The 11676-nt window shown below is 38.7% G+C and overlaps 1 protein-coding gene across 1 annotated transcript; it reads right to left on the bottom strand.

The window, feature by feature from the left end:
- Positions 1–237: 237 nt before the first annotated feature.
- Positions 238–11465, bottom strand: LOC117406587 (protein SGT1 homolog). The gene is made up of 13 exons (XM_059029379.1): positions 11343–11465; positions 11164–11212; positions 10293–10380; positions 9841–9910; positions 9357–9427; positions 9191–9244; positions 7526–7554; positions 6540–6571; positions 5915–6011; positions 4672–4779; positions 2050–2137; positions 1642–1814; positions 238–696 (listed from the first exon to the last, which is right to left on the bottom strand). Exons 1-13 carry the CDS (start codon positions 11354–11356, stop codon positions 595–597), a joined length of 975 nt encoding a protein of 324 aa, XP_058885362.1. The 5' UTR covers positions 11357–11465; the 3' UTR covers positions 238–594.
- Positions 11466–11676: the final 211 nt, after the last annotated feature.

Raw genomic sequence — 11676 nt, forward strand, 5'->3', positions numbered from 1 at the left:
CAACCCAGAATTTCTATTGCAGATTTATTCGAGACCCTAATGGGGGTCAGTTTTATTTTGATATAGGAGTCTGTTATATAACTAAACCAAGAGGAAAAACATTCTCCACTATACTGTGGATTACTATACACTAATGAATGTTAAACATGACCAACTGAAACAAAAACCCCACAGACAGCTGTGTCATGATACAACAAAAAAAAGTGGCTCAACTTTAACCAAATCAGACAGCAAAAATATATTTAAAATTAGTTTTATTTATGTCCGCAAAAGGTGATGAAATGAACCTGAATGGTTAAAATCAGAATATGCCAGAATCATACAAATGACAGAGGGGGGGGGGAAGCACTTCTGGAAAACAAAAAAATAATAAAGTTTAGAAATTGGTGTTAAAAACAAAAAACCATGCTCCTTTGCACATCTTTTTTTTTTTTTTTTTAGGAAAGTTGTAAACTACAGAACTTGTATCACATGCCAAAATGAGCAGCCGTGCATTGACAGTGCTTGAACCAAAGATTACATTCTATGAACAATATGAACAAAGAGGTACAGAGCTAAAGATTTGTGTCTGATTAGCAGACTGCTAGAATGGCACTAGAACTTTTTATACTCGGCATCATCTGGAGGGCACACATCTACTTTTCTTTTGCCAACGTCGGTCCAATTGGTGCTCAGAACGGTTCCTCCAGACTCCATCTGAAACAAACCAAACCTATTAAAGAGGGCAATGCTGTATATACGAAACAATATGGCACTGCAATATTACAAATTCTTACAAGAAAATAATTTATATACAAGTTAGCCCATGAAAACAGTGTTGAATGCTAAAATGGTGTACAAAAATACACAGTATACATGCTACAGATGAATCCTGCTCCATTGAAGTGCTTTCTCATTAGAGCTCATCAGAATTCAGTCCCTGCCTGCTTCCCGTTGCATGTTCACAGGGAAGCACGACAATGGTCCTTGATTTCTCCTGCTCCGACTTGTAGGGCACTTATGATGGTCCTTTCAAATGTACATAAATGTTTGCTTCTACCTAACTTAAGACTAACCAACTAGAAACTGAAATAGGACATATTCTACATAGTCACATGTGTGGGCCTTTGGACAACACTGCCAAGTTTGCTTCACAGCTTCAAATAGTCCACGTCTGTGCGTAACACACAACCCAATGTTACTCAGCTCATAAAAAGAATGAACTGAACCATCACTGGTAACATCCAAGATGCTGGTGAATTACATGCAAGAGACCACCCAACCGTTTTGAAACAAACAGAATAATTCAGCTCAGAGAATCCGCAATGATGGATGATTGCAATTACAGATGATTTAATGAACTGTTATGGGCGCTCAGGGCCCATGAAAGATAAATTTGGCAGGAGGCCTCGTCCCTGGGTGCGAGGCTGGCTGGAAAATCATGAACAGTTACATGCTTTCCAGTGCAGCAGATAGGAAGAGGCTATGGGCCACCCCTCAAAAAGACGAGGCCGCCAAAACATGAATGAAAAATAATAATAAATGATTAACGCACCACACATTGGCCACAGTTGCGGAAAAGCAACCAAGTTTACAATTTCAAACAACTTCCACCTCTTTTTTTGTATAATCGCTTTAATAAGTTCAATGCACTTTACTTACAAATGACTTGTTCATGGCACGTTTGACTTCATCAGTGCCGTCCGAGTATATCTGCTGAAACAGTTTGTTAAGAGCTGCATCTCCTTCTGGCTTCTCATTCTTCTCCTCCTCTTTAATATCTTCAACTAGTTTGTCCCAGTTTCTTGTGTGGAGTGAAGAGGAAGGATACTTGTCTATACAAAGAAACAGTAATAGTACACCATCCAAGGTGATCAATATTTAACTCTAGATTAAATCTAGTATTCCAAGTTATTAAGGCCGATACCATACCAATTTTCCAACATTTGAGTTTCTGGCCATATTGCATGAAGTCTGTTTTCATGAATAAGGTTTGATATTCATGCATCTGTTCTAGACTGCTGTGTTGTCTTTCAATGACTGATAATCTATATATAACACGGCACTGACCTGGAGTGAAGTGTTTCACATCTGCCACAGCTTCTCCCACAAGCTTCTCCCATCTGATAGCTTCAGCCTTCTTCATTTTAATCTCAATCTATTAACAAGGGCATTGAAACAGGGTTAGTTGACTTAAATATCCCAGGTTTAATTGAGCATTTTGGTAACATTAAATCTCCCATTAAGGACTATGTACATAAATGAATGATGAATATAAAAATCATATTTTGGGGCTTGTGTTAGTAAAACCCTTTCATCTGGTAACGAGTCTCCAGTCAACCGGCTATATGAACATCAGCATAATCGGGCTTTGAAGAGGAACCAAAAACAGCGGTTCAAGGATGTAGATAAAACTGGACAGCAAGCCAGGGTACTGAAGTGGTTAAACTCTTGCATATTAACACAGAAAAGGCTTAGGAGGTGCAAAATATTTCAGACTGTAACTCAGTCTTCTGGGATCAGAGACTCTAGCTTGGACTATAGCCAAAACACACATGCAAGTGGCTGGGGGGAGGGAGGTTCTAGAAATACGTATGTGCAATCTGCAAATGTTACTTTTAATGTAATAGAAAGGGTCTAGTTTGTGATGAAATAAAGTTAATACAATATATTGTAAGGGGGGAGGGGAGTGAGTGTTCATCTGCAACTTAAACATAACTTCAAAATCAAATAGAGAAATGCTCCAGATATGGTCTTCATCACTGTGCTCAGCCACAGATCCACAACACTTACTGTCAGCTCTATAACTCAAAACAGTCTATGCTTTTTATGCTTCAATACACCTTGTGATGATGTTTGTATTAAAATCATGAGGAGAACGTTCCGTTTGGAATTCCTAGCTTGAATAGTGAAATGTTTTAGTCTTGAAGCCAGTCTAACCTGGAGAACCCTTTGGCCCTCGGAACAAGCAGAGCTTTGTAAAGGCTGACCCTGTGCTCCCGACAGCCAACTGCTGAAGCGCGCTACTGTGCTGAGACGACACAGCTTACATACACTGCAATCTGCCTGGGCAGCTGCAGGGAAACCAAATCATGCATAAGAAATCAACCAATTACAGTTATGGATTTGTCAAAACTCCTCTACATCTCATCCTGCAAGTAGAACATACAGTACAATTCAGTAAGGAATAAGATCTTTGTCTTGTCATTTATCAAGTTAGATTGTTTGCTGCACACAGTCCTGAGTTTCAGAAGTCCCTTTGTTTTAAAATATGTTTTTAAATAACCAAGTTCCATGGTTATGAGCAATCAGGACCCTTGTACAGGAGAGCGATTTACTTAACAGGGACAACATTGTTCACACACTGAGCTCCTGACCATTTTAAGAATATACTTCATTGAGGGTTTTTTCTGGGTAGAATGATTTCAGGAATAATGTACTCTTTGCATCGAGTTGCTGTTCTTGTGCCCAACAAAGTTTGGGGGTCAGATGAGAGATAATGGTTTCAGAGTTGCCACATAGCAGCAGTGTTTTGGGGTTCAATTTAAAGTTCTACAGTGAACCACACTGATTCTGTTTCTGCTTACGAACTAAAACTAAATGCAACTGATGACATATAAAAGCACTGAGCATGTGCTTTCATGCTCAGTGCTTTTATAAAAGTAGGTAACAGACTTAACCTTTGGCTAATGCAGATTGCATGTAAATTTCATTAAAAAAAAGACTTGGAAAGTAGTTTTTGTATTCAGAAGTTTAACACCAAGCATTAACTTAACCCTTTGAGGTCCATTGTCGGACTGGGTCCGACATTGCAATTATTCCTCACAGGTCCTTTGTCGGACTGGATCCGACATCATTATAGCAACGCAATAAACGGGTGTTTAGTCGTTTTTTCTCCGGAAAAAGCCGAGAAAACCATTCAATTGCCGAGTGGGAGCGACAGGAGCCGAGACAAGTCGGGAAAAAAAAAAAAAAGGCATATCTCATGATTAGTCATACATGGTATCAGGTATCAGATAACGGGGCGTTCATAGTAAACAAGCTGGCTGAGTGCGTCAGAGCACAGAGACTATCATGGACATTTGCAGAGCTTTTTTCAGATGTTATAGTAATAAAATAATGACTTGGATCGCATTATTGAGGAGTTTGGTGATAAAACGAGTGATCCGGAGATGATCGATCGGTATGTACGACTATTATTATTATTATTATTTATTTCTTACATAGGTGAACGCTATAGCAAACGAAAGGGTGGGGCGGGGCTGGAGATGCCTAGTGAGTGCTTTGTTGATATGCAAGGCCATTTAAACCCGTTTGACTGTGAAAAAAAATACTTTTAAACAGCGCGTATAAAATTAACTGCGCGTGTGAAAATTAATTAGACCTGGCGTGCCTGACGCGCAGTTAATAAATGGACTGCAAAGGGTTAATGTGATGTGTATTGTATAGGCCAAGTTTTCTGCTTTTGTTTTGATAATAAAACGCATAGCTATGACAATTAGCAGCTTAGCAGAGCAGCCCCATACTTCATGCTGAGTTTCCACCAAAGACACAAATGAAAGGAATTACCTCTATACTGTGTCAAATTCAGCCAGGTCCCACTTATGTGCCACTCAAACTATAAATTGCTCCACAACAATGAGAAGAAAACAGTGTATGCATGTGCATACCGGTACATAAAATCCATCTTACCTTTGATGCAACAATTTTAAATGTGCACTGTGAGGGAACAATGGGGTGCAGAAGATTGATGTTCAGATTAAAGTCATCTTCAGATGCTAGTTTCACAGCTGCATTCAACTAAAGAAAAAAATTAACTGCTGTTATTTATTTACTGTAGTTTCCTTCAAGATCTCAACATTTCAATATTCTTTACCAGAACATGGTTGGATGTTCAGCAATATCAGACCTTTACATTTTTGATTTTCAGTTCATTTCGTGTCACTTTTAAAACAGCGCTTTCCTTCACTGCTGTGAATAAAATTCGGCCTATATGTTAATTTGCAACCAAACAGAAACATGTACGCTGGTGTTAAAACAAGTCATATGCACCAGTAGTAAGTTGTTTTAACCAAAAGTGTATCATCTAAATACAAAAATGTTTGAAATAAATCAAGTACAAACTCCAACTATAAAAAAAAAAAAAATAGATCAGGGGGTAGTAACAGCAACAGGACAGCCTCTGCTGTAGTTTCCATTGTCACACTGCAAGCTTTTTAGTAGGAAACTTTAAACAATCAAGAAAAATTCTGCCACACAATAACACTGGCAATATTTGTATGCTAGTGGCAGCTTGTAAAGTACCTTGATCCTTGTACAAGTCTAATGAGGCAGCTTTCAGCCAAGGATTAAGGCAGCCGCAGGGGTGTGCACTATCCTCACAAAAGCCTCATTATCTGCCTCAGCAAAGATCACACATCAGCTGTCACAGGGAGTCGGAACTAACCCAAAAGGAACCAAGCCAAAACATTCATATAAAGTCTATCACAGCCATATGGGCTACGTTTGAAGCCAGCCCGGACTGGGAAGCCCCAAAGACTTCCCAGTCTTGTTAATAAAATGAATATTTGATCTCATTACCACCTGATGTGCACCACTGGTTTTACTGACTGGAGTTTTAATTAGTTTATAGAACAGATCAAACGCTGGTTTAGCTTTGATTTTTGGGTATGAGCATCACCATAATCTGCTTGATATGTTTCTTTGACTAATCTGACTTCTGTCACAAACACTACTTAGCCGAGCTAAGATCTACGAAAAAAAAACTGGTTCAAATACATTTGCGAGGAAACACCTAACCAGCTGAGGAGTATTTTGTATTGCGCTTGATAAATTGTCTGTTTATCGAGATGCAAGACACTATTGGATATCAGCATTTAGACCACTTGATATGTGTCAGTATTGGAAACAAGTTTTTAAAAAACTAAAACCTTACCTTTTTATCTTCAAATTGTACTTTTACAGCATCCTTCTGTGCATTCCTGATCATAATTGTGACAATAACTTGAGACTCTGTCTGGTACCAATCGTATCTGATAATGAAAAACACAGGACTGTTTCTCAATAAAGATGAAGCATCTCTCCCTGCTGGTCCGTTTCAAGATGTGTTTCCTCCGTCAAGGTGCTCTGGTCTATTTCAGGTACAAGTAGCACTTTTTCAGCCTCAGGTTTGTCAGATGTTTGTCGGGACTGCTCCATACAGGTACACTAGTGGCAATGTAAATTCCTGTGCTCTTATGCAATATTAAGCTGTGTTAAGTACATAGGGTGCAATTATTATTATTTTTATATAATGTGGTATATTTACCCATTTATTTCATATCTCATTTATATATGCATTTTGAACATTCATTTTTATGTTCCAACACAATATTCTTTTTCCCATAATATTTCATCAACTATCTAGTCTAAACAGACAAAACACCTATTCAGCTCTTGGGAACGGATGCAGCTTGGCAAAACACATTGTGCTTTACTTGTGTTGATCAACAAGAACTGCTAGGTCTACATGTGTCAGCAAGCATGCTACAAAATGTACGCATTTATAAATCTAAACTTACTTTATTTTTTGCGATGCTGTCTTCTGTGTTGTCTAAATCCAATGTCCATTTGAGTTGGGTAATAATACAGAAAAATAGAAATGTGAATGTTAACATTGTCACATTGTATTTGCAAGGTACAGGTTACATTTTAGCATCTAATATAATTATGAATCCATTCATCTCCACTGAAGCACGTCAAGAATTTTCATACTTATGGTACAACAGCACCACCTTATGGAAGTAAGTGTGTGTGTCTGGCATGTTTGTATGTCCAGAGGAGATACTGTCAAAACATACTCCAAATGTAGAAATACAGCCAAATAAACATAAAGGTCAGTCATATAAAGATGTCATACCTACAAAAGGGGCCAAGTTATATACAAAAAAGGGTCACCCTGTCGAGACGTAATGTTAAACATGACAACGGGGGGGGGCGCTCCTATAGCCTGGAGTTTGCTGGTTCGATTCCAGGCTATTCCACTGCCGACCGTGAATGGGAGCTCCCAGGGGGCAGTGCACAATTGGCCGAGTGCCGGGGGGTGGGGGCTTAGGTCGACTAGGGTGTCCTCGGCTCACCGCGCACCAGCGACCCCTGTAGACTGGCCGAGCACCTGCAGGCTCGCCTGTTAGCTGCCCAGAGCTGCGTTGTCCTCAGACGCTGTAGCTCTGGGTTGGCTGCATGGCGGGCCTGCAGAGTGAAAAGAAGCGGTCAGCTGATGGCACATGCTTCGGGGGACAGCGTGTGTTCATCTTTGCCGCTCCCGAGTCAGCGCAGGGGTGGTAGCGGTGAGCTGAGCCTAAGAATATACTTCGTTGAGGGTTTTTTCTGGGTAGAATGATTTCAGGAATAATGTACTCTTTGCCTGAGCATTTCAAATTGGGAGAAAAAAATGGGGTAAAATCAATTGGCGATTACTAAATAAAAAAACATGACAATTGGGGCAAACTACTTTGACTCCTAGTGTATGTATAATCAGTCATCTCTGTATTTGCATTGTACTTACCATCTCAGATGTCACCTCATGCTTTCCCACTGTTGACAAATAAATAAATAAATAAATCAAACTCCTTTATAAAAATCAAGGGTAGACCAGCAGGTCAGGTTTACCTCCATGTTCTACAATTTCAGTCTGGCTTTAAAACCTTGTAAAATAATAAAGCCAGCAAGACACGAAGTACTGTGTATTCAAAGTAAAAATTATACCGTGTATTACAAGTAAAAATTAGTTTTGAAAAGGATATTCTTTAAACATATCATTAAAGGAGAAGCTAAGAGGATGAAGGCAAAGCAGTATTTACATAGGGGCGTTATGGAACGCCAGTACAACCACCAACACCAATGTCAGACAAGTAGTTTTTCTGGGCTTGCTGATAATTGTATGTCGAATATAGAAGCTATCAGTGTAGTAAGTAACAATATATATTGTTTGTTTGTTTTTAGCTCAAAGAGCCAACTTCCCAACATTTCGGTACGTTTAACACACCTTTGTCAAGGGAAAGTGTGTTCGAAAAAAACATTGGGGGTATTTATAGGCATATATATATATATATATATATATATATAATGTATTTATAGGCATATATATATATATATATATATATATATATATATATACACACACACATACAGCTCTGGAAAAAATTAAGAGACCACTGCAAAATTATCAGTTTCTCTGGCTTTACTATTTATAGGTATGTGTTTGGGTAAAATGAACATTTTTGTTTTATTCTATAAACTACTGACAACATTTCTCCCAAATTCCAAATAAAAATATTGTCATTTAGAGCATTTATTTGCAGAAAATGACAACTGGTCAAAATAACAAAAAAGATGCAGTGTTGTCAGACCTCGAATAATGCAAAGAAAATAAGTTCATATTCATTTTTCAACAACACAATACTAATGTTTTAACTTAGTAAGAGTTCAGAAATCAATATTTGGTGGAATAACCCTGATTTTCAAGCACAGCTTTCATGCGTCTTGGCATGCTCTCCACCAGTCTTTCACATTGATGTTGGGTGACTTTATGCCACTCCTGGCGCAAAAATTCAAGCAGCTCGGCTTTGTTTGATGGCTTGTGACCAACCATCTTCCTCTTGATCACATTCCAGAGGTTTTCAATGGGGTTCAGGTCTGGAGATTGGGCTGGCCATGACCAGGATCTGGTGGTCCTCCATCCACACCTTGATTGACCTGGCTGTGTGGCATGGAGCATTGTCCTGCTGGAAAAACCAATCCTCAGAGTTGGGGAACATTGTCAGAGCAGAAGGAAGCAAGTTTTCTTCCAGGACAACCTTGTACTTGTGTTTCTGGGAGTCCCATCTGTGCGAGTTATATATCAGTCATTCCATGACGAATCATCCAACACCAGGGCAGCAGTGTGGAGTAGTGGTTAGGGCTCTGGACTTTTGACCGGAGGGTCGTGGGTTCAATCCCCAGTGGGGGACACAGCTGCTGTACCCTTAAGCAAGGTTCTTTACCTAGATTGCTCCAGTAAAAACCCAACTGTATAAATGGGTAATTGTATGTAAAAATAATGTGATATCTTGTAACAATTGTAAGTCGCCCTGGATAAGGGCGTCTGCTAAGAAATAAATAAATAATAACATATATTGGATTTATAAACCTATCAATGTCTGAAAGAAACCACTGTTATGGAAACACTTACAATCCATGTTTTCTTCACATCTTTTGATCCAAACATTGAAGCTGCCCTCTGAACCTAGGAACAATAAACACAGGACAAGGTTAGCGTGGTGAAACCCATCTTACACTTCCCATAAGAGCTAAAGGGCATTCTCTCTGTTCCAATCTCGAATGTACCAGACACTTACCGTCCATCTTCTGTCCTTCCTCAAAGGCTTCTCGAGAAGACTGGTAATTTTTCAAATGGTACTCAGCAATTCTAAAACAAAAAGGTTACAGGTTTAACCACTGTCAACCTATCGAACCACACTTGACAAAAGAATAGCAGTCACCCAAGAATACCCGTCATCTTGGATTGAGTCCAGTACATTCACAGATTAAATACTAGCGATCTTTTACTCTGTGAAGAAATTGCTTACAATACAGCAGCAGCTAGAACACACAATACCAGAGTGACCATCATCATATTTTAAAATCCTGCTTCTAACCATTTGGGTCTTTGTTTTCTTTACTTAAGACAACATTCTTGTAGCACTAGCAGATATACAAGTCTGGTATATTTGGTGGTAGCAGTATTGTGTGAATAGATATCAAGAGCGATACCAGTTGACAAGCACTTCAACACAATGGTAAAGCAAAGGCACTTGAGTGCCAGCGCTGGGACATACATACCCTAATCTCAGAAACGCTGTGGCACAGTTTGGTTTAAACTCCAGGGCTTTCTTTGCATCTGTAACAGCATCTATAGAACAATGACGTGAGTCTGGGTGTAAGCACTTTGAAACAGAAGAGCTTATTCTGTTGGTCTGCTTCTACAAAGTTGTCATGGTTACGACGGGGGCATTTTTTTGTTTCTCCCCAAACTAAAAACTAGAAATGTTTTGGTTCGTCTTGTGAACAAAATCAAAGCATCGGAGGGACATTTCTTTAAGGGCAATGGCATCTTTAAGGGCAATAGTTTTCACACTAGAACTGAACTCAAAAGCCACAGAATGACTACAAACACCACACATACAGTATAATGGAAGGTAAAAACAAAATGCATCTGAAGCTATTTACTATTTACTAAGTATGCTCACACTGGTGTGTTCTGGGTGTATAATAAACATGCGGGCTATACTTACTGCTGTAGTTCTTTAGTAAAATATGAGCATAAGCTCTCTGACAGTACCACTCTGCACCAATTTTCTGCTCCAATGCCCTGCTAAGATCCTGAGGAAAGATCAGTAAAAGCATTCATTTCTCAGACTTTTTATAAAATCATATTGAAGTGTATTTGAGACAACAGAAGCTCTAGTAGCAGCAACAAGATTTCTTACAATACATTAAGTTTTGTAAATAGCATTGTCCCCCCCCCCCCCCCCCCCCAATAGCTAATGTTGTGCAAAAAGCTTAATTGTCAATTCGATTTTTTTTATTGAAAAATAACAGAACACGAGCGAGAAACGCTGCTTAAAATAAAGGTTGAAATAACGTTAACCCAGCCTGTGATTTTGAGGAACACGCCTTAGTTTTCAAGCACTTCAGTACTGGCCATTGACATTTGGAAGCAGTAATTTTCCCAGCTCCCCAGCCCCCCCCCGCCCCAAAAAAGAGATGCTATTGAAAATCACTCCTCGTTCACTACGATCCATTAAAAATGACTGTAGCACAGTAATTAAAAAGAAATTAAAAATATTAAATTTCATTAACACTGTACAGTAGTACTGTACAATATTCTAAATTATGCTAAAAATAGAAGACAAGATATTTAAGTGTATTTGTTAATACTTTCTAGTAATGTACCATCATCAAGCGATCTTGTTCCAGAAATTAAAGTGCAGTACCACGCCTCCTCCAACAAGCGATTTAACGAAGCTGTCATCTTATCAGATTCTAACTATACACGTCTACTATGTATATCAAGTAACCTCTGTAAAATCATCCAGTAGCTATTCAAACACAATAGTGAGAATACAAGAATAAATCAAATAGCATGACATGTTTATTTTGTACCTCTAAAGCTTTCTTAGGATCCTCGTCTATGACGCTGTCGGGGAAGCTTCTGAAAAGAAAATAATTTAATTATAAATTATACCGTGTACTCAATTTGCATGAAACGCATGAATTTACTTTTGTTCTTTATATATATATATATATATAAAATTTTATTTTATTTGATAGCGTCCACTTACGGTTCATTTGCCATGACTGTCTGTTTTCTATGTTTTCCTCTACCGTTTAGAAAGTTCTGGATGGGGATTCTGGGATTGAAACGAGAAACTGCGACGAAGAGTTTCACCCACCAAAGACGAAAACAGCAGAACCGGAAGGACTGAGAACACAGGTTTGTACTGACCTCTAGTGGCTTGGAGTTTTATTACACCACTTGCAGAAACTCAATACAGACTGTTGTTTTCATAAGAAAACATTTAGAGTAAATTTGACATAGTTTTTTTTTTTTTTTCTATTTTGTGTTTTTATATTTGTAACCCCCCAGACAACAGGAAGCCGCAGTTTAAACCTTCT

Source organism: Acipenser ruthenus, chromosome 8 (assembly GCF_902713425.1).
Source record: "Acipenser ruthenus chromosome 8, fAciRut3.2 maternal haplotype, whole genome shotgun sequence".
Lineage (NCBI taxonomy): Eukaryota > Metazoa > Chordata > Actinopteri > Acipenseriformes > Acipenseridae > Acipenser > Acipenser ruthenus.

Excerpts from the sequence above, each read along its gene's own strand:
- LOC117406587 (XM_059029379.1), bottom strand. Across the intron at positions 9,911-10,292 it reads TTTACTAAAGAACTACAGCA|ATGCTGTTACAGATGCAAAG; the intron begins GTAAGTATAGCC and ends ATTGTTCTATAG. Across the intron at positions 6,572-7,525 it reads ATGAGGTGACATCTGAGATG|ACAACACAGAAGACAGCATC; the intron begins GTAAGTACAATG and ends CATTGGATTTAG.